A 19,249-nucleotide genomic window follows, 5' to 3' on the forward strand; every position below is an offset into this window, starting at 1 on the left:
TGCTGCAGAACACAGCTCTAGAAGATTCCGCAAGCGATGGACGTGGAAGCAGAGGCTTCCTGATTGAGTGAAAAGCGTCGCAAAACGGGTTTCATTGAGATGTTTTATTTGGTCCTTACGCACCAGCAAGTAGTCACAGAGGACCAAGCCACCTGTAGTGAGTTCTTCCACCGCAGAAGACACTGGACCCAGACCTCAATGTAGGTAACTTTATTGTCCGTTGGTGTACAAAGAGGTAAGTAACATTCAGGTAAATTGGTACATAGACATAAACCGATAGATAGACACACTAGCCATCCACACCCATCCAGCTCCCATTTGTAACTGCCATTCCCAGAACACTCATATAGTCCCACACAATGCAACCACACGACATGACACCAGCCACCACCTAACTATTGAAACACATATACAAAATGGTGTTGGATGCGACAGGCCCCATCTTTGTTCACACTATAACCACGTGCTTCATGTTTCTATTTCTTTTTTATGCAGATGATATTAAAGTTGATTCAGAATTGATACTTTTTGATACCGTTCCACATTTCTTACCATTACAAAGGAGTAGCCAATCCAGAGAGATAGCCACCCTTCCGGGCATGAGGGTATCATGATCGTCTGGCTGTGGACTGCCATGACCATGGCCGGAGCTTCACAGACCGAGCACCTGAAAAAATAGGTAAGGCATTGCCACTGTTAAGACCAACTTTAGAGATTCTGAGAGTCGAAGCTCATTTCTAAATTCCTTCCATGACATGAGCGTGAGAATGCTTTGCAAGTGAGGAGGAGTAGGAGGTGTAGGAGGAGGCGTCATCCCTTACCTGCTGATGAAGGGCTTTATGCTTTCGCCGGTGATGGGGGCCATGCTCATGGGCATTGGCTCCGGAGTGGACAACCAATAGGAGTAGTCATTTCTTGATGCAAAGTTGCACACATTGTTGATGTTACAAAACAAGAAGGGCATAGTACTGAACTTGCGTAGACAGCTACCGGCAGATCCTAAAATGACAAGGAGGTTCCCATTTGAGAATTTGTGATTGCAGGCATTTCATTGCTTCTGGGCAGCTGGCTTTCACATTGGTTGACTTCTGAACCAAACACCAAATGTATTATTCATATATGCATAGACACCAACATATTACACAGCCATGGTAGTGTAGTTATGGTTAAGTTGCTGTTTCCATAGGAAGAGCACTTTTTGGGTGGCTTATAACTCCGCTCCCCTGGACGAATCCTCTCCAAACTTTGCAAAAAAATATATGGGCCACTCTTTTTTGCAAAGGTTGGGGATGTTTGGTCTAGGGGGGGAAAAGATATAGGGGGGTCCCAAAATGTCTGTTTCCCCCATAGACTGAATGGGGGAAAAACTTTGCGCACGCCTACAGGCCAAACCGCTGGACGGATTTTCACCAAATTTCCGGCAGGGGCTTAGTCCCAAAAGCGTGCTTTTGTAAATTTGGTGACAATCTGTCCAGTAGTTTCCTTTAAAACGACCAAAAAATATGTCTAAAAAAATTAGTGATATCTAATTCCGCTCCGCGGTCACACTTCCCTGTTCGCTCCGCGGACAAGAAATCAATTAATTAATCCGTAGCATCATATCCGCGGACATGTGGCACTTTCACTGATTGGTTGTGGAACAGCGTGAAGTGCGTCAGATTTCTTTGCTGCACCCGCCATCTTTTGTTCATGTTTTGGTGTACGCGGACATCGCCAGTAATACATACAAAACAAGACACCATTGCACTTGTTACACTTATGAAATACTGTTTCCGAAGGTGAGCTTTAATGAGGCTGGGATGGGATGTGGCAGCAGAAACTCAAAAAGTGGTGTTTTCTTGTCACAAAAGTCATACGGTAAAGTGGAAGTTGGTGCTCAATGTATGGCGACCAATTACTGCGTCTGTGTTACAATGTATTTAGATTAATATTGTAGTCAGACTGGCGTCCTACGTTTTGAAATCTGAGGCTGCCACCTGGACTGTTTGATGGAAACAGCGGTTCTGGAGGTGTATGGGAGTAGCGATTCTCACGATTGGATTCTCATATGTTGTTGCAAAGTGAGAATGTATTTGCCTTCTGAGTGAAGGTCACTTGATTTGCTTTTTTGGTTGCAAGCTCAGTAGGCCCACGCATCCGAGTGAATCCATAAGGGGCAATTGTTTTTTTTACCTTGAGCGAAAGGAAAACTTCAGAAGGAATGAAAGCTTCGAAAAAATACCATTTGATAAGGTTATGTTTTAAAAACGTTTGTAAGGCACATGAAATATCAGTTCACGAAGATTCTTTGGTGCGAATACATTTCTGTCTGACTTGGCCAAAAACAATGGAGGCAGTAAACATCATGTAAGTTTAATTTTGACGACTCTATACCAAACCGCGTTTTAATTTTATATTACCGAAACACTAATTGTGACAATATAACTGAAGTATTATCTTTCTGCGCAGTTGTAATTTTCCTCCAATAACACAGAGTGCAGATTCTCTGTTTTGCAGGCTATGACTAGACTCACCCTTGTTGACCGTTAATATTTTTTCTTTGAAATGTTATGTTTGCCCACATAGCTTTGTGTATCACTTTGCACGTTCTTTTGGTCTTGTTTAAAATCACGAGATGTAATTTTTTCTTACTTGTCCATTCATTTTGGCTTCATAACTGAATTACCATCTTACTGTGTAGTTGCCATTTTTTTAAACTTTACGGCGAGTGCAGATTCTCAGCGTTTGTAGGCTGTCACTATATTTACCCATGGTCAACGCTAATATTTCCTTAAAATGTCATGTTTGACCACTTCGATTTGTGTATTACTTTCCACATTCTGTGTCTTTTTTGAAAGTTTTTGCTAAAGGTTGGGTATTGACACGTATTTTCTCTTACGTTTTTCACCCAGCTACATCTTGCCATACTGTGCGTTCCATGGTTTCCAGGTGCCGAGTGACGGCTTCTTTGGATGCCAGATGCAACTGCTCGTGACCGGCTGCCTGTCCATCACAATTTTGTGGGATGATCGCCCAGGCCCCCTTTGTCCATACGCTGAACTAGCCATTAGGAGTAACATAACATCATTTATGGTGGTGTAGGGCAAAGGTCATGGCACCGTCTTGAAATCACTGTGCAAACAAAAGCGGATGCTTTAACAAAAACGCATACTTTGTGTATGGGAAAAGAACAACGTGTGCCTCACCATTACCATTTTCAATGACGCCCTTAGAACCATTGTTACAATTTAATTGAAAATGGGATTAGTCCGATGGTCTCTGACAGTTGTTTGTTAAATAAAACTACTTTAGAAATTCTAAAATGTTAAGTTTTTCTTTTAAAATCCAGTGTATCATTTCAAAATGTAAGGTACAATGTTGTACATCGCTGTATGTTTAATTACAGGTTCTACGTCACAGCACATACTTTTGCTTTTTGCAGGCTGCCATGGAAAGTGAAGAGGGGCCATGTATGGAACAACCGCTTTCCCTTTCTATGGTGGCCATCTTGAAAAAGGATTATAACCAGAAACCCTATTTTTCAGTAGCACACGTTACTGCTTTGCAAATCTATACTATTACTGGCAAATCCTATTGCGTCTATGGCCTTTACTGAGAAATATAAAGTAAGAGAGAAGTTGAGTCAAAGCTACCCTAGCCAAAAGCGTGAGATAATACCTCTCACCCTCTTGAGTCAAGCCCCCTTATAAAAAAAGAGGGTCCGCCTATTTATCTCTCTTTCTTGAGAAATATAAAGTACATGGAGTGTATGCGATTTTTTTTTAATATACTTACACAGTGAAAGGTGGTTCTTAACAGAACATTTACTTTGTTAACGGGTGGGTTTCTTTTTTGGTAGGACAGCTAATAAGGCAATTTGCGAACAGAAATGAGGAAAGAGGCATCAAACAGTAATATGAGGGGGTAGGTGGACGGCGCAAAAAATATTGTGTGTTTGTTATTTGTAAGGTAGGGGCAGTGTTTGCCATGCTCCTTCATTCCAGCAGTGCTGCTGTTTCTTGGGGAGGAGGGATGGCCTTAGCTGATGTCATTTTCAGATAACTAGAATTTTTACTAAAAGTATGCAATGTGTACTACATTGTTAATGGCTGACTACCAATACGTGTTGGCGCTGTGCAAGGGAAATGTTGAAGGTGGACGTTCCTACGTCAATATAAAATCTGTTTCCACACTGTCCACGAGGCATACATCTTACTGTTAAGTGTGTATTGATTCTCAGACATGTCACCGTGCTGTACACCAGCATATTGTCATGTGGCATTCTCCGCAAGGTATGTAAATAAGTCAGAAGTTACTTTACATTATGGTTACGTAAAAACTACTATAAACCGATGATCTTTAGCAAAAAATCTTTGTTAAAGGGACGGTATGGTTAAGTTGCCCTACTAAAAACCTGTGGAATTCAGTAAAAAGAAATTTCTTAAAGGGACGTTATGGTTAAGTTGCCCTACTAAAAACCGTAAAATTCACTAAAAAAACTTTGTTAAGGGGACATTTTGATTAAGTTGCACTACTAAAAACCTATGAAATTCACACAAAAAACTTTGCTAACGGAACGTTATGGTTCAAAGTAAAACCGAAAAACCTCTGAAATTCGCCAGTTATGGTAAGCTAAGCAACCATAACTTGCGCCACCACCGTGCACTGCTAAGACTAACACCCAGGACATCAAAAATGACATCACAAATGTCATTGATGACATCACCGATGACATCACATGTGTAGCTTCCTCTTTTTTCCTTCACTGACATATCTAAGCCAGGTGGCTTTCTTCACTGTCAGTCAGGAATTAATAAAATAAAAAGTACTATATGTGTATACCTTACCCTTCTCATATGTTCTTACAACACATCCTTGGGTACAGTTACATCATATGACAGATATACATAGGAGAAAAAGGAATTTTGAAACACAATAATCTTTTCTGTGCATGAAGTTAAATAGTGTGATTATGAACACTTTCTGGTAATAGTGTAGTTTTTGTGTGCTTACTTTACATTTCCTGTATATGCTTCTATTTGTATGCATTGTGGTCTCTTTATGTTTTGTTTGTAATAGGACTATTGTGCAGTAAGGGGAGCATTCGTAGGAACTTATGTTGCACAGTATGCAAAAATATGTAATGGAAGCATTTATCATTTTACTATTCAACATGGGAAGATTTCTAATACTGCACCTCTATGGCGCATGCAGCAGACAATGCCTACGTTTCTTCATGATTTTGTTCATGTAGTGAAAAAACTCAGTAATGCAATGCTATTTATAGCAATGCATTGCTTAATGAACTATTTGGCATACACTTTTTTGCCAATATTATAATGACAATCCCTGTGGATGCTGTCCATTAAAACTAAATGCAAATGTCATGTCATCAGTGATGTCATCAATGACATTTGTGATGTCATCTTTGATGTGCTGGGTGTTAGTCTTAGAAGTGCACGGTGGTGGCGCAAGTTATGGTTGCTTATTTTACCATAACAGGTGAATTTCAGGGGTTTTTCGAACCATAACGTTCTGTTAGCAGAGTTTTTTTTGTGTGAATTTCATAGGTTTTTAGTAGTGCAACTTAACCATAACGTCCCCTTAACAAAGTTTTTTTTATTTTTACTGAATATACATATATATATATATATAGATATGTATTTACAGTGACACAATAAAGTGAATGGCACATATAACTTGCTATGGAGAATAGAATAGCCTTTTTCACCCATGGTCTGAAAGCTGGTGTATTGTTTCACTGACCCCTCCACCCCCTTCACGCCCCACCCACTCCTGGCTTCCTGCTAAAACACAATCCCAGCCTCTGTATTCTGGCTGCATCTTTCTGCAGCTTCAGTGAAGGCAGACTTCCATTTTCCTTTCTGCATTTTGTAAAATGAATGTGAGATGGGTCCATGTGGTGAATGGACTGCGGTGTGGGATACCTATAAATGGTGCCACAGAGAAAAAAACAATATATATATGGGATACATTACTCACCGTAATCGTATTTCTGATGCTTGTACCTGCTTAGATTCACATGCTGTGCATAGGCCGACATCTAGTGGAAGCTGCGGAGTATTACAGTTTGTTTTTCGAAACTCGAAAATGGGCGTCGACACAGGGCGTGCCAGTAATACTATCCCTAGTGTGACGTCCACTGTACCCAAGATCCCTCACGCGTCTAGGATCCTCAGATTGTATTTTTTCTGACATGAGGTAGCATGAGGAGTAGCGTGAGTACAGATAATCCAAGCAGATAGACAGAAAGGTAAGACTACAAGCAATCATGCGCCTTCTCTCGGAGGGGAGGAAGGGTGGGTCGCATGTGAATCTAAGCAGATACAAGCATCAGAAATACGATTACGGTGAGTAATGTATCCCTTCTGAGGCTTGTGGAATCTGCTTAGATCACATGCTGTGCATAGATTAGCGAGCAGTACCAGAAGAAGGAGGTGGGATGTGAGAAGGGTCATGAGCAAATAAGTGTCTTAGAACCGCTTGTCCCACTTGTGTATCTGTCTTGGAATGGGTGTCAATGCAGTAATTCTGAGTAAAAGTGTGAATAGAGCTCCAAGTAGCTGCTTTGCAAATGGTGTCGAGGGGAACATTTGCAATGAAAGCCAGAGTGGCCCCAATGCCTCTAGTAGAGTGGGCCCTTGGCGTAAAAGGCAGAGTCTTTTCAGAGAGTGAGTAACACAGCTGGATACAGTTAATAATCCACTTCGAGATGGCACCTTTAGAGACGCGATCCCCCTCTCTGCCTGTAGCTATGGAGACAAACAGTTGATCTGTTTTCCTTAGCGGTCTTGTTTTATTTACATAGTAGAGGACCGCCCTACGCACATCTAGGGTGTGTAGTTTCACCTCAGCCGAGCTTTGCGGGTTCTGGAAGAAAGCCGGAAGCTCGATGGACTGGTTTACATGGAATTTTGATATAAATTTAGGTGAGAACCTAGGGTGTGTGCGTAAAACCAGTTTGTCTTTATGGATAGTAAAGAAGGGATCCTGCACTGACAGAGCCTGAATTTCACTGACACTTCTTATAGAAGTAATAGCTACTAAGAAGGCCGTTTTATAAGTCAGGTGTTTGAGACTGCTTTTATGCATGGGTTCGAAGGGGGGGGCCCATGAGCCTGGCTAGCACCACATTAAGGTCCCACCCTGGCGGTGGGTTAGAAATAGGAGGGTGAAGTCTCTTTACTCCTTCCATGAAGGCTTTAACTACTGGTACTTTCCACCACAACACCTTGCTATGGGAAGTGGTGTAAGCCGAGAGAGCTGCCAGGTTTACTTTCAGTGAGTTAAAAACCAATCCTGCATCTAGCAGGTGGAGCATGTATGTAACAATACTGGAAGGAGTGCAATCAACTGGGTTGATTTGTCTATTCTGGCACCAGATAACGAACCTCTTCCACTTGTCAAAGTAACAGTGCCTTGTGTTTGGCTTCCTAGATTCCTTTAGGATGTCCATACACCTCTGTGGCAATTTGAGGTGTCCAAACTCTATGACCTCAGGAGCCATGCTGCCAGGTTCATTGAGTTGGGTTGCTGGTGCACTGTTTGACCTTGGTGCTGGGACAGTAGGTTGTACCAGGCTGGAAGTTTGATGGGCTCGCACACCGCCATCCTGCGTAGGTGTGGGAACCACGGTTGTCTTGCCCACATGGGAGCAACTAGGACGAGCGTCATCGATTCCCTGTTCATCTTGTTCACCACTTTCCTGATGAGAGGAGTTGGTGGAAAAGCGTACGCAAACATCCCTGACCAGTTCATCCACAGGGCGTTCCCCTGGGAGTCTGGTTGGGGGAACCTGGATGCAAATCCTGGGCATTGTTTGTTTTCGCTTGTGGCGAATAAGTCTATAGTGGGGAAACCCCACTGAGAGAAGAGATCTTCTACGACCTCTCTGTGAAGAACCCATTCGTGTTCCTCTGGGAGGGAGTCTCTGCTCAGAGCATCCGCTAGGGAATTGAGCTCCCCTGGAACATGTTGTGATGACAGGAAGATGTTCCGTCTGAGTGCCCATATCCAGATTTTCTGGGCAATCTTGGACAGATTTGGCGAGCGAGTCCCTCCTTGCTTGTTCAGGTAGAAGATGGCTATAGTGCTGTCCGTCCGGATTTGCACTGACAGGTTTAGTAGATGGGGCTCGAACGCCTGAAGCGCTCTGAATACTGCCAGAAGCTCTAGCAGGTTGATGTGGTTCTTGGCCACTGAGTGAGACCAGAGACCCTGCGCTGTGTGGTGGAGATGGTGAGCTCCCCACCCCGTCAGACATGCATCTGTAGTGACTACTACCTGTACTTCGGGATCGTAAAAGGGTTTCCCCTTTGCGAGATTCTCTCTTGTCCACCAGTGAAGGCTTTGTACCAGTGTTGGCGAAACGACCACTAGATCGTCCCACTGACCACTTGCCTGAGACCACTGTTTCGCCAACCATTCCTGCATGGGACGCATGCGCAGGCGCGCGTGGGGGACCAGGTAAATGCATGACGCCATCATGCCCAGTAAACGCATTGCTTTGCGTACCGTTATTTGTTGACCGGACTGATAATGCGGAATTTGCAGAAGTATATTCCGAATTCTTTCTTCTGAAGGAAAGGTCAACCCCTCCTGGGTATCCAGGATTGCTCCTAGGAATTGTTTTGAGGTGCTTGGCACCAGGCTTGACTTCTTCTCGTTGATTGAGAAGCCTAATTCGTGGAGGAGGTCGATAGTCCTTTGAATGTTTGTCCTGCAAATTCCTGGGGTTTCCCCCGTTATGAGCCAGTCGTCCAGATAAGGGTACACTGGGATTGCCTCCCTGCGTAGGTGTGCGGCCGCCACCGCCAGTACCTTGGTGAATACCCTTGGTGCTGAAGCTATCCCGAAGGGCAGTACCTTGAATTGGTAGTGGCGACTGTCCACCTTGAAGCGCAAGTACTTTCTGTGCGCTGAGAACATGGAAATATGAAAATAAGCATCTTTCATATCCAAGGTTGCCATGTAATCCCCCTTTTTTAGGAGGGGGATTACCTCTTGTAGCGTGGTCATACAACATTTTTGGGGCTTGACATACTTGTTGGCAGGCCGTAAATCCAATACTGGGCGCATTGTCAAGTCTTTCTTTGGCACAAGGAAGTAAGTTGAATAAATACCCTTGTTTACCTGGTGTCCCGGGACGAGTTCTATCGCGTCCTTTTGTAGAAGAATGGCGATCTCCTCGAGGAGAATCTTCTGATGTTCTAAGGAGTGTACTCTTTGTCGTGGAGGATGGTTCCGGGGACGCTGCAGTAGCTCTATATAATATCCCGTGGATACTGTTGACAGCACCCATCTGTCTGATGTGATCCCTTCCCAAGCCTGGGTGAAGTTTGAAATGCGTCCCCCTACTGGGGTTGCGTGAGAAGGGACCCTGAACTGAGCGTCACTGCTTTGGTGGAGGCGTGCCGCCTCCCTTGCTGGGGCTGCCTCTGCCTTTACCACGACCTCTCCTATTACCTCTGCCGTAACCCTGGGTAGACTGTTGGTTGTTGTTCCACTGTGTACCCTGCCCCTGGGAATAGTTAGATCCTCTCTGGGAATTTTGGCCGCGTGGGCGACAAAAATTAGTATTCCCTCTCTGGTTAGGGGGTTTATTGGTTAACTGGCCAAGGGATTTGAGTGTCTCGTATTCGTCCTTGGCATTTTTCAGTGCGTCCTCGACCGCCTTACCAAACAACAGATCGGCTTCCACCGGTTTGTCTAACAATGATGCCTGAGTTTCTGCCTTAAAACCAGACTGCCGTAACCACGCATGTCTCTTGATAACAGTACCTTCTGCTATCAATCTGCCTGCGTTATCCGCGGCGTCGAAGGTTGCTTTCAAAATGCACCCAGACACGGCTCTACCCTCTGCGGAAATCCGAGCTAATTGGCCCTTTAACGGTTCAGGAGCAGAGGCTATGAGAGCCGTGACTTCTTCCCACTGATGGCAGTTGTAGCTGGCCAACAGGGTGGTGGAGTTAGCAATCCTTGCTTGATAGGCGGACGTTGAGGCTACCTTCCTGCCGAAACCGTATAGTTTTTTGCTCTCCTTGTCGGGAGGAGCTTCTGACGAAGACAAGGGTGTTCCAGCCCTCTTAAGAGTGTTGGTAACAACTAGGGAGTCTGGCTTCAGATGCCCTCTTATATAGAGAGGGTCAGACTGAGCTGCCCTGAAAAGTTTTTCAACCCTGGGATTGACTGCTCTGGTGAGGTTTGGGTTCACCAGGGACGGATCTATTCTCCGCTGAATGGATTTAAGGATAGGGATGGTCTGGGCAACCGGCCTCCTTTCTCCCACTAACTCTTCTGCGAAGTCCCTTTCCTCCTGTACACCATGGGTGTCAATGTGGAAATGTTCTGCTGCGCGAGCGAGAACCTCATTTAGGATCGGTAACCGGGGCTTCGTTCTCTACCGGGGAATCTACTCTGTATGTTTCCGGGTTATCCTCTTCTTCTTCCTGTTCCTCATCATCCCCATAGTATCTGTCCCGGTTTGCTCTTCTATCATACCAAATTCTTGGTCTCCACAAAAGGAAGCCTCTTCTTGATACCGTGAGTATGGTCTTGCGTAAGGTTGTACCTCGAAGGGTTCAGACCTCATCGGGGTTTCAAACCGGGCCTTCTTACTCAGGGGGATAGGATCAGTAGAGCCTGAGGGTGTGGCCCCTTGTGGATCATACGAGAGGAAATGTTCTGGATTTTTATCATAAAAATCAGCCAAAGAAGACATTCTTGACATGACCCTATCTATGTCTTCACTGGACCATTTTTTGGAACTGGGAATGACTCTCTCAGCAAGTCTATGGGATTTATCTTGAATAGCTTTGCTGGTTGTGGACCTATCAGCAGACCTGGGCTTGTCTGTCTGTTTAGGGGGGGTGGAGTGTTTCACAGGTGTGGAAGAATGTACAGGTAGTTTCTTCTGCTGTTTTCCCCCCTCCCCGTGCGTAGTAAAATGTTTTCCCTGTCCCTTAGTGGCTCCGGAGTTTTTCGACGCCTGGCGTCGAGGATAGGGAGAGGTGTCCCTGTCCTTCGAGCGTGGGGCCTCGCTGGCTTTAATTGCGGGCTCCGCCTCCTGGAGCGCGGCCTGGGGGTGGAAGTCGTCTTCGTCTTCCGACGATCGAACTTCTGTTAGCCTAGGGAGTGAGGCACTCTTGGCAAGAGTGGATGATTGCCTGGAGTCATGCGGCGATCTTGATCGAGAGCTCCCAGAGGACATCGAATCGGACCGTTCTGTCTGTGCCTCTTTCCGAGAACTCGACATCGTCGAGTCTCGGTTGGACTTAGTGTGTTTAGTGTGTGTAGTATGTGAAGCGCTTGCGCCGCCGGGGGTCTTCCCCATAGCCGCCCTGCCGGACGACCTTCCGAGGTCGGGGACCTGCGCTCGGCTGTCTTTCAATGCCGTAATGCCCTCGCCGTCCGAAAGTACGGCGTCGCTGCCATCGCTGAAGGCGCCCTCCACTGCCATGGCCGCCTGCCTGGCGTGGTGGGCCCAACGCTTCGTCGAACGGTCCTTAAGTGTCTTAGGTTTAAACCTACTACACGCTCTGCAGTTCGCTTCGGGGTGGTCCCTCGGCAAGCAGAGATTGCACGTGGCGTGACTGTCGACCCAAGGGTATTTGCGGTTGCACTTGGGGCAGAATTAAAAAGGGGTACCCTCCATACGCACCTTGAGGCAGCGGGCTATTAAGTGTAGGAAATGTATAAGGTGTACCTATATACCAAGAGTGTAGAGTATGTACCACCCCCCACTCTCCCTACTTGCAGGGCCGAGGCCAGCGGCCTACCAGGCCCGGGCTGAGGCCAGCGGCCTTCCGAGGCCCAAATCCGTCGTGCAGCAGCCGACGGTCGATTTCTTCTCCAGCCGGCGTCGAGTGTCGAAGTTCGACATTGGGGTGGGGAAGGATGTCAATAGATTAATAATTTTAAATTTTAGCAAAAGTATGGCTAAGGCCAGGGGACTCCGCAAGATGCTTCCGACCAGTATGGCGGAAAAAAACAATCTGAGGATCCTAGACGCGTGAGGGGTCTTGGGTACAGTGGACGTCACACTAGGGATAGTATTACTGGCACGCCCTGTGTCGACGCCCATTTTCGAGTTTCGAAAAACAAACTGTAATACTCCGCAGCTTCCACTAGATGTCGGCCTATGCACAGCATGTGATCTAAGCAGATTCCACAAGCCTCAGAAATATATATATATATATATATATATATATATATATATATATATATGGGGATGAGGGGCACACTCTGGCTCCCTGCACATTCAGTCCCTTACAGTCGGGCGGTGTTCTCCTCCAAGCACTCTCCAAGGAAGCAGTCAAGACAGGTGCTGCAGGTTAATCCAAGTTTGTAGCTTCAAGTAATTCTGGTTGCTGCAGTCCATGAAGGCTTCCAGGAACCAACTTTCCCCTCCTATTTCATGATGTAAGACCCACAGTAGGGTGGTCGAGGCAATAGTATGGCTTTCCTCAGTGGGATATGTGTTACCCCGGTTATCTATATATTATAGGGCACCAGTCGCCACCCTATAGTTAAGGTGGAACCGTCATACATAGACATTTCTTGAAATTCTATTTCTAATAACTTTTGACTCGCTGGACAGATTTGGATGACCTTTTCCAAAAAGAAACTGTGTCCTGCTCCCCTTCCCCCCAAGCTGGTCATGTTGGGAAGATTAGATAAAAAGTGAAAAATATAACGAAATAGTTAAGAAAACAAAGAAAATGCTGATTTCTGCCACCTCCCATTCAGTTTCCCATAGAGAAACAGCGCATTTTGTGAATAGCCAGTGTGGAAAAACCACTGTGCGGATTTGGATCATATAAGAAACTACTAGGGTAAAAACGAAAGAGGAGGGGGAAACATGCTGAGTGCCTGTGAGGACAGGGAAGAGTTTTTAATTTTTGAGCATTATCCGGGCAATGCCATGGGAACCTCACAAGAATCCGAAGACTGTCACACTACCGTGGGAATTAGCATAATCAAAATTGATTTCCAGGAAATGATCGTAAAAATAGAGAGTGAGAAAAATGTATTTTACAACTGCAGTGATCACATCTACTTAGAAGCGGTTAAAGGGTCTTTTTGCCACTGCCCATGATCTTTTTACCACTGGCCAAAGGCCATGTCTGGTGGGCCCCAAAGATACCTACTGGTGCAACATTTACAGTGGCCATGGACTAAGGCCATGGCAGTTGGGCCTTGAAGAAATTATAATATAAGAAAACACTGGAAATTAGAAGCGAATTACAATGACATAAAAGGACTTAATGGGGACATTTACAAATGTCAGGGTGAAGGCTGGGCCGATGCCGACTGCGGATGGCTGGTCACGTGAGTAGAGGGTACTCCACCTTCGACTCCACTGCACCATGTCAGACATGGAACAGGATCCGCTCCAGGCTTCCTGTTTCCTGTCTGCGTGGAATGTGGGAGCTGGAGGCCTTGAGTGACAGAGCATACAGGCAGACCCAAAGCTGCTGTGGGAACCAGGTAAGAAAGCATTTTTTTTATATGTAGTTTATGTGTCTGTGTATTATGCGTGCAATGCATGTCGGATGTGTATGTATGTATTTATGGGCACATGCATTTGAAATGTGTGTATGTAAGTATGTATGCATGAGTGTGAGAGTGTGCATGTCGCAATGTGAATGAGAATGCATTTGTGTGTGAATGTGAAGGAAGGTGTATGGGTGAGTGACTGGTGGGTGAATGGGTATGAATGTTATTGTATGAATGTTCTGGGTGGGTGCTCATTTGGAAAGTGTAGTGTGAGTGAATGTGAGAGAAGGTGTATGGGTGAATGACTGGTGGTTGAATGGATATAAATGTGTGTGTCTGTGTGTGTGTGTTTTGGGGTGCCTCTGTGGAGAATGCAGTGTGAGTGAATGTGAGGGAAGGTTTATGAGTGACTAGTGGGTGAGTGGCTATGATTATGACTGTGAATATTCTCGGTGTGTGTCTGTGTGGGCAATGCAGTGTGAGTGAATGTGAGAAAAGGTATACGGATGAGTGACTGGTGGGTGAATGGGTATGAATGTGACTGAGTGAAGGGTCTAGGTGGGTGCGTGTGTGGAGAATGCAGCGTCCAACTGAATGTGAGAGGAGGTGCATGGTGAGTGATTGGTTGGTGAATGGGTATAAATGTGATTATGTGTATGAGCAGTGGAGCATTATTGGCATTTCCTTAAAGTGACATGGAATGTTTTACTGGCATTTTTGGGCAAAGCAACGTGATGAATTTTTTTACGTGGTGGCTACACTGGCATTTTGGATCCGTCATTCTAGCCATTGCTAACTGTGGCATGACTTTTTTTACTGTGCATCTCCAATAAAGTAAGAATGATAAGTGTTGTTACGTGGTTAAACTGGCATTTTGGTGCAACCAGCCTAGCTATTTCTTACTGTGGTGTGACATTTTCTACTGAGAAGGTAAGATAAAGCAAGCATGATACGTGTTCTTATGTGTATACACAGGTCTGCATTAGAGCCTGCTTCAACATGTTTTCTTACTGTGGTATGTCATTTTAAATGGAAAAGTCAATAGGAGATTGTTCTTACATGGGGGTGCTGGCATATATTGGCAGAGCCATCTTGGACATGTTTTCGTATAGTATAATAACTGCCATTATGCTCAAAGCAAAGAATACTGTATTGGTGCAGACAGAATGGAAATCTATGGGCACAGTCAGGGTAAAAAGGGTTTTATACTGGCATATATTGTGGGGAAAGGCATGAAAATGTATTGGGAAATGCTTCTGTGCACTGTTGGTGACTTGCATCTATTGGATTTTATTATGAGCTACTCTACAAAACCGGTTGCAAACTATCTGGCTTTTTCCCCAAAAGTGTGCTGTATAATGCACCATTTTAACCCATTGTTCAAAACGTTTTCTCAGGGGGAGAACACCCCCTGAACCCACTTCCATTGGTTTAGGCAACCTTGCTATGCCCGATCACTCTTGAATACTTGTGGCCAATATTTACGCCTCTCCAAATACAAAATTCACTAGCCGCCACTGGTAGCTGGTATATTTGGGTGCCAGGCCAGGAACTGGCCCCTTGTTTTTATGCTAGGTGAAAGATTTAAGGTTTGATTAAAAAACATTCTTACATCTTTCACCTAGCACAATGCATGCATGCCTCTGCACTTGCATGACCCTCAAGGGCATTGCGCACGTGTGTGGTGGTGCAGGCTGGCCCAAAGTGTGCCACGTCTAGAGCTTTCTTTTAGAAGTCTGGTGAGGACCCACCAAATAGCTTGCAAAGGGACCCTAAATGTTGTGCTAGCCCGCTGCCTGTCCTATTCATCACTCTGGTCCCTGTACCAGTGTCCAGACCACACAGCACATGTCTTTTACAATATTTTTGGCTCTCTATTGAGTGCTAAAGCTCCACCCAGGAGCCAAAGCTAATGGTGGCAGTTAAACGCCACCTATGACCTAAAACTATGTATCCTAATGACAGAATTGTTCGATCTTTTGAATTCCAGCCCACTTTCTATAACATTATGTTTGCCCCAGTCGATGGTACAAATGAGGAAAAAAACAGTACATAAAGTCCACTCATGGGCATCATTACGGATTTTGTTGTATCTGGGCGGTAAATCTGCCCATATACCACCAAACTGTATTTACCACCACATGGTCCAGCGGTAATACCGTCAGATTACAAGTGGCGGTGTAAATGCCCATTTTTTGAGTCCATGGCAGTAATTCTGTTGCAGTAATTCTGCCAAACCTGTATTAATAAAGCCCAATAATTAAATCGTTTCATCAAAACATGCATGAAATGTCAACATTTTACATAAAGTGCAAACTCTTGCAAGATTCAACATTATTTTTAAATTATAAAAATTGAAGCTGCGAGTAACTGTGCTGTCTGTCTTGTTCCCTACACCTTCTTAGGTTTCTGGACTCTTTCTGTGTGAGTCAGGGTAGGGGTGCAGTCTCCCTCGCTCTTAACATATTCCAGAATCAATCCTGTCGAGCAGCAATACACGGGGCCGTATTATGGGGCTATACGCATCTAAACATCTTGCAGTCGTGTGAAAGGAAGTTTTTTTTTTAGAAATCTGATAATCTTGCCCTCAAGCATGCCATCCTCTTTAATATACTTGGAATTAGTTGTCTTGCCTGTGATGAAAAGGTGAGCTTTGATCCAGTGAAATATGGATAAGACTGTGGCGCAAGGAAGGACTAAGATCCTATTGTGATGCGCTAGTACATATTCTAAGTTTAGAGGGCGGCAGATGCGCGAAATGGCTGAGATATGTAAAGAAAGGCCTATCCACGTTGAATTTGAGCAATCTTTGGACAGAGCCGATCTCTTGTAACATGAGTGGAAGAGAGACAGTAAGCTTAGCCATTAATAATTCATAATGCCCTGTAACTGTCCACCACCCTGACAATATTGATAACAGACTGCTCAAGTCTGTATATATGGCGACCTAATTAGTACGGCCTATGAGAAATCTTTATATTTTCGCTTGCGATTAGGGACGTTGGCTGTGGCGAGCTTTACATCAATTTGGAAAAACCAGGAGTCTGCTCTATGTCCAATGTGCATGTTAAAAAAAGAAGATATACTGCATTTTTTGTTGATGATCAATAAGACCTTGAGTCTGAGGCAGAGATATTTGAGACTAATTTTAATTGGGATACGAAGCTCAAGGGAGGCACTACTTTTTTTAAGTAACCCGCAAAATATATGTGTTGTATTTGCAACATCTCGATTCATATACAGAGCTTGGTTAAGAGCAAAAGCCCTAATATATATAATGGGTGAAAACAATTAAGACTTTGTAATTTCCTTTTGCTGGAGCAAGGTAGGACTAATTCATTCCCCCCTGTTTGTTAAGACAGCGAGCTATGCTCTCCTTATAATATGCGGATAACTGTATAACAGTGTTGTGCTTATATTGTTTTTAGTATTAACGAATATTTTAGAGTTCAATATATCGTGTCTAATTCTATATGGTTTTGTATTGCTTTTATGGTTTTATGACTGAAATAAAGCTTTTATATTGAGTAAACAATTTGGCTTTCTACAGAGGGGCAGAAAATGCCTTCTTAATCTTAGCAACACGCACACTTTTTCTCCTATTATGTTTTATTTTTGTTTGTTCAATGGGAACGTAAAATTACAATAGCCATCGCATAAACACTAAGAGATGCAAACGATCAAAAGAATGTTTCTCACAAATGAGCACAGAGCACAACCCTTAGGACTATTTTGAAACAGTGTTGCTGAAAATGCATATCCCAGCTCCCTCCACCACCAAAATACATATCTTTTGCGTTGGAAATTGACTCTCACCGATCAAGAAGATGCTTGGTTGTATGTGTAGGCATTCAAGTGTAGCTCTTATTACCTTACGACAAGTGGCCTTCCTTTAAACATTCTTCCAAAGTGTGTCCCTTTTAATATAATAATTTGATAGTTCTATGACATTAGGCAGCCACCAAAAGCAAATACTTGGCCAACGCTCTTCAACGTTAATAGTTCACTAATGACCAAATGCAGCTCTAGTTCATGCATTTCTTAGGGGTCTGTGGCCTGCGGCTCCTGAGATGTTTTGAACTACGACTACCATGTTCCCTCGCCATTGGCTAGGCTGGTTAAGACTGATGGGGGTTATAGTCCAAAACATCTATAGCGAGCAAACAGTTGTGTCGGGCACCTTTGTCCTGATTATGACATTTAACAATTTGCATTTGTGTTTTTCAATTCCTTACCCAAGTCTTGGCCATGCGATCTTTCATTGCCTTGCACGTAAAGCAAAGAGTAGCCGGTGTAGATGGTGTTCATTCCAAAGGGGCACTGGGGCTCGTCTGTGGTTTGACTGTGTCTGGTAACGATGAAGCCGTGAGCCATAGAGGAGGGTCCCGGATTACCAATGGGTCCTGGTAAACCATCAGGGCCCGGGGGACCTGGGTAGCCTCTTGGACCTGTTCAACAGGAAACATACTGGTGGTTAACAAAATATCAACAACTTCTGAGGTGGAGGAGGCCTGCTTGTTTGGGTAGCATTCCTGAAGATGTAGAATGTGCGCTCCATGCATACAAATACTATGTTACTGAAGCCCTATATTTAGATCCAATGTTGCTCGTGTACATACAATTCTATGCAGATTTCTCTGTAATACAAGCAGACAATTGAACCACATGTGACATCAATTAAACGCATGAGCGTGTGATGCAAGAAGGGGTGGAGAATCAGACTGGTGGTCGGGAAGTTATTTGTGTGAGAAAATGGGCAGAGGAAAGTATCTGTCTGAGGAACAAAAGCATAGAACTCGTCCATTTTCGTTCTACAAGAATCTCTTTTCCATAGAGTGTGTCCGAATGGGTCTAGAAATGGCGACAGAGGGGTGAGGAGAAACGCCTGACTCAGGAGTAAGGATGAGAGGTGTGAGGTGTAGTAGGGGTGCAACCGTCCAGGAGAGAGTGGGCAGACATGATGTAGACAGTTCCAGGACCTTCAGCATTGAGACAAAAATCTTAAACCCCAAGAACGTTCTTGACTTTTTCGTATTTAGGGCCGGCTGTAGCATCTGGGATTTTTAGTATATATACCCATCATTGTGCAGGGTAGTCTCTTCATCTTGATATCACAGAGATATGTGGATACAAAAAGACTAATGTGGACTGCAGCTTTATCAGGACATAAGCTAGGATTCAGCATTTCTAGGCTGCGCGGTTGCTTGTCTTAATCTCAACTAGATATGTTTTATCTTTGAAGGCCACACTGTAACTGGACCTGCTCATATGGGAACCCTCGAAGTAGACCACACTTGGGCTGAGTAAGTGTTGTGGCTCAGGGGATCGCTTCATACTGAAGAAGCCCATTTTTAGAGGTCTGTTTCGTCAGGTTTATAGGTTTCCATTTCCATATCTCACAACGACACAATCTTGAGTAAGCATCCCATTGACTAGGGACACCCTCCTCATGATGTTCATGCCTTGTGAAAGGGAACCTGCATGGCCTAGTCACACACCTTTCTTGTTTAGTCAAGCTACATTAAATTTTACTCCTCAAGGATCTTTGGTACTCATTTTGAGATGCTTCGACGAAATCAGTTTTCCCTATCATTTGTTTCATTGTAGGCCTCATTTGAATAGGGTGCATAAAGTCCTTTTCCTTCATAATGTTACCCATCTGAAATTCTTGATTATTTTACAGTTCTCTTTTCACTATGCTCTTTGTACTACATTTCATACCAATCCTTTTGGCCACCGTCACAGAATCTCT

At 44.3% G+C, this 19,249-nt stretch overlaps 1 protein-coding gene across 1 annotated transcript in view; it reads right to left on the reverse strand.

Annotated features, from left to right (window-relative positions):
- Window positions 1-19,249, reverse strand: part of COL4A1 (collagen type IV alpha 1 chain) — a 470,976-nt gene that overhangs the window by 7,099 nt on the left and 444,628 nt on the right. Inside the window, exons 48-50 of the mRNA XM_069636741.1 lie at window positions 17,733-17,945; window positions 822-999; window positions 553-667 (exon numbers count right to left, since the gene is read on the reverse strand). Coding sequence (XP_069492842.1) covers window positions 553-667; window positions 822-999; window positions 17,733-17,945 — 506 coding nt within the window. The remainder of the gene's footprint in view (window positions 1-552; window positions 668-821; window positions 1,000-17,732; window positions 17,946-19,249) is intronic.

This window comes from Ambystoma mexicanum, chromosome 7p, assembly GCF_040938575.1.
Source record: "Ambystoma mexicanum isolate Mex_15411 chromosome 7p, UKY_AmexF1_1, whole genome shotgun sequence".
Taxonomy (NCBI): Eukaryota; Metazoa; Chordata; class Amphibia; order Caudata; family Ambystomatidae; genus Ambystoma; species Ambystoma mexicanum.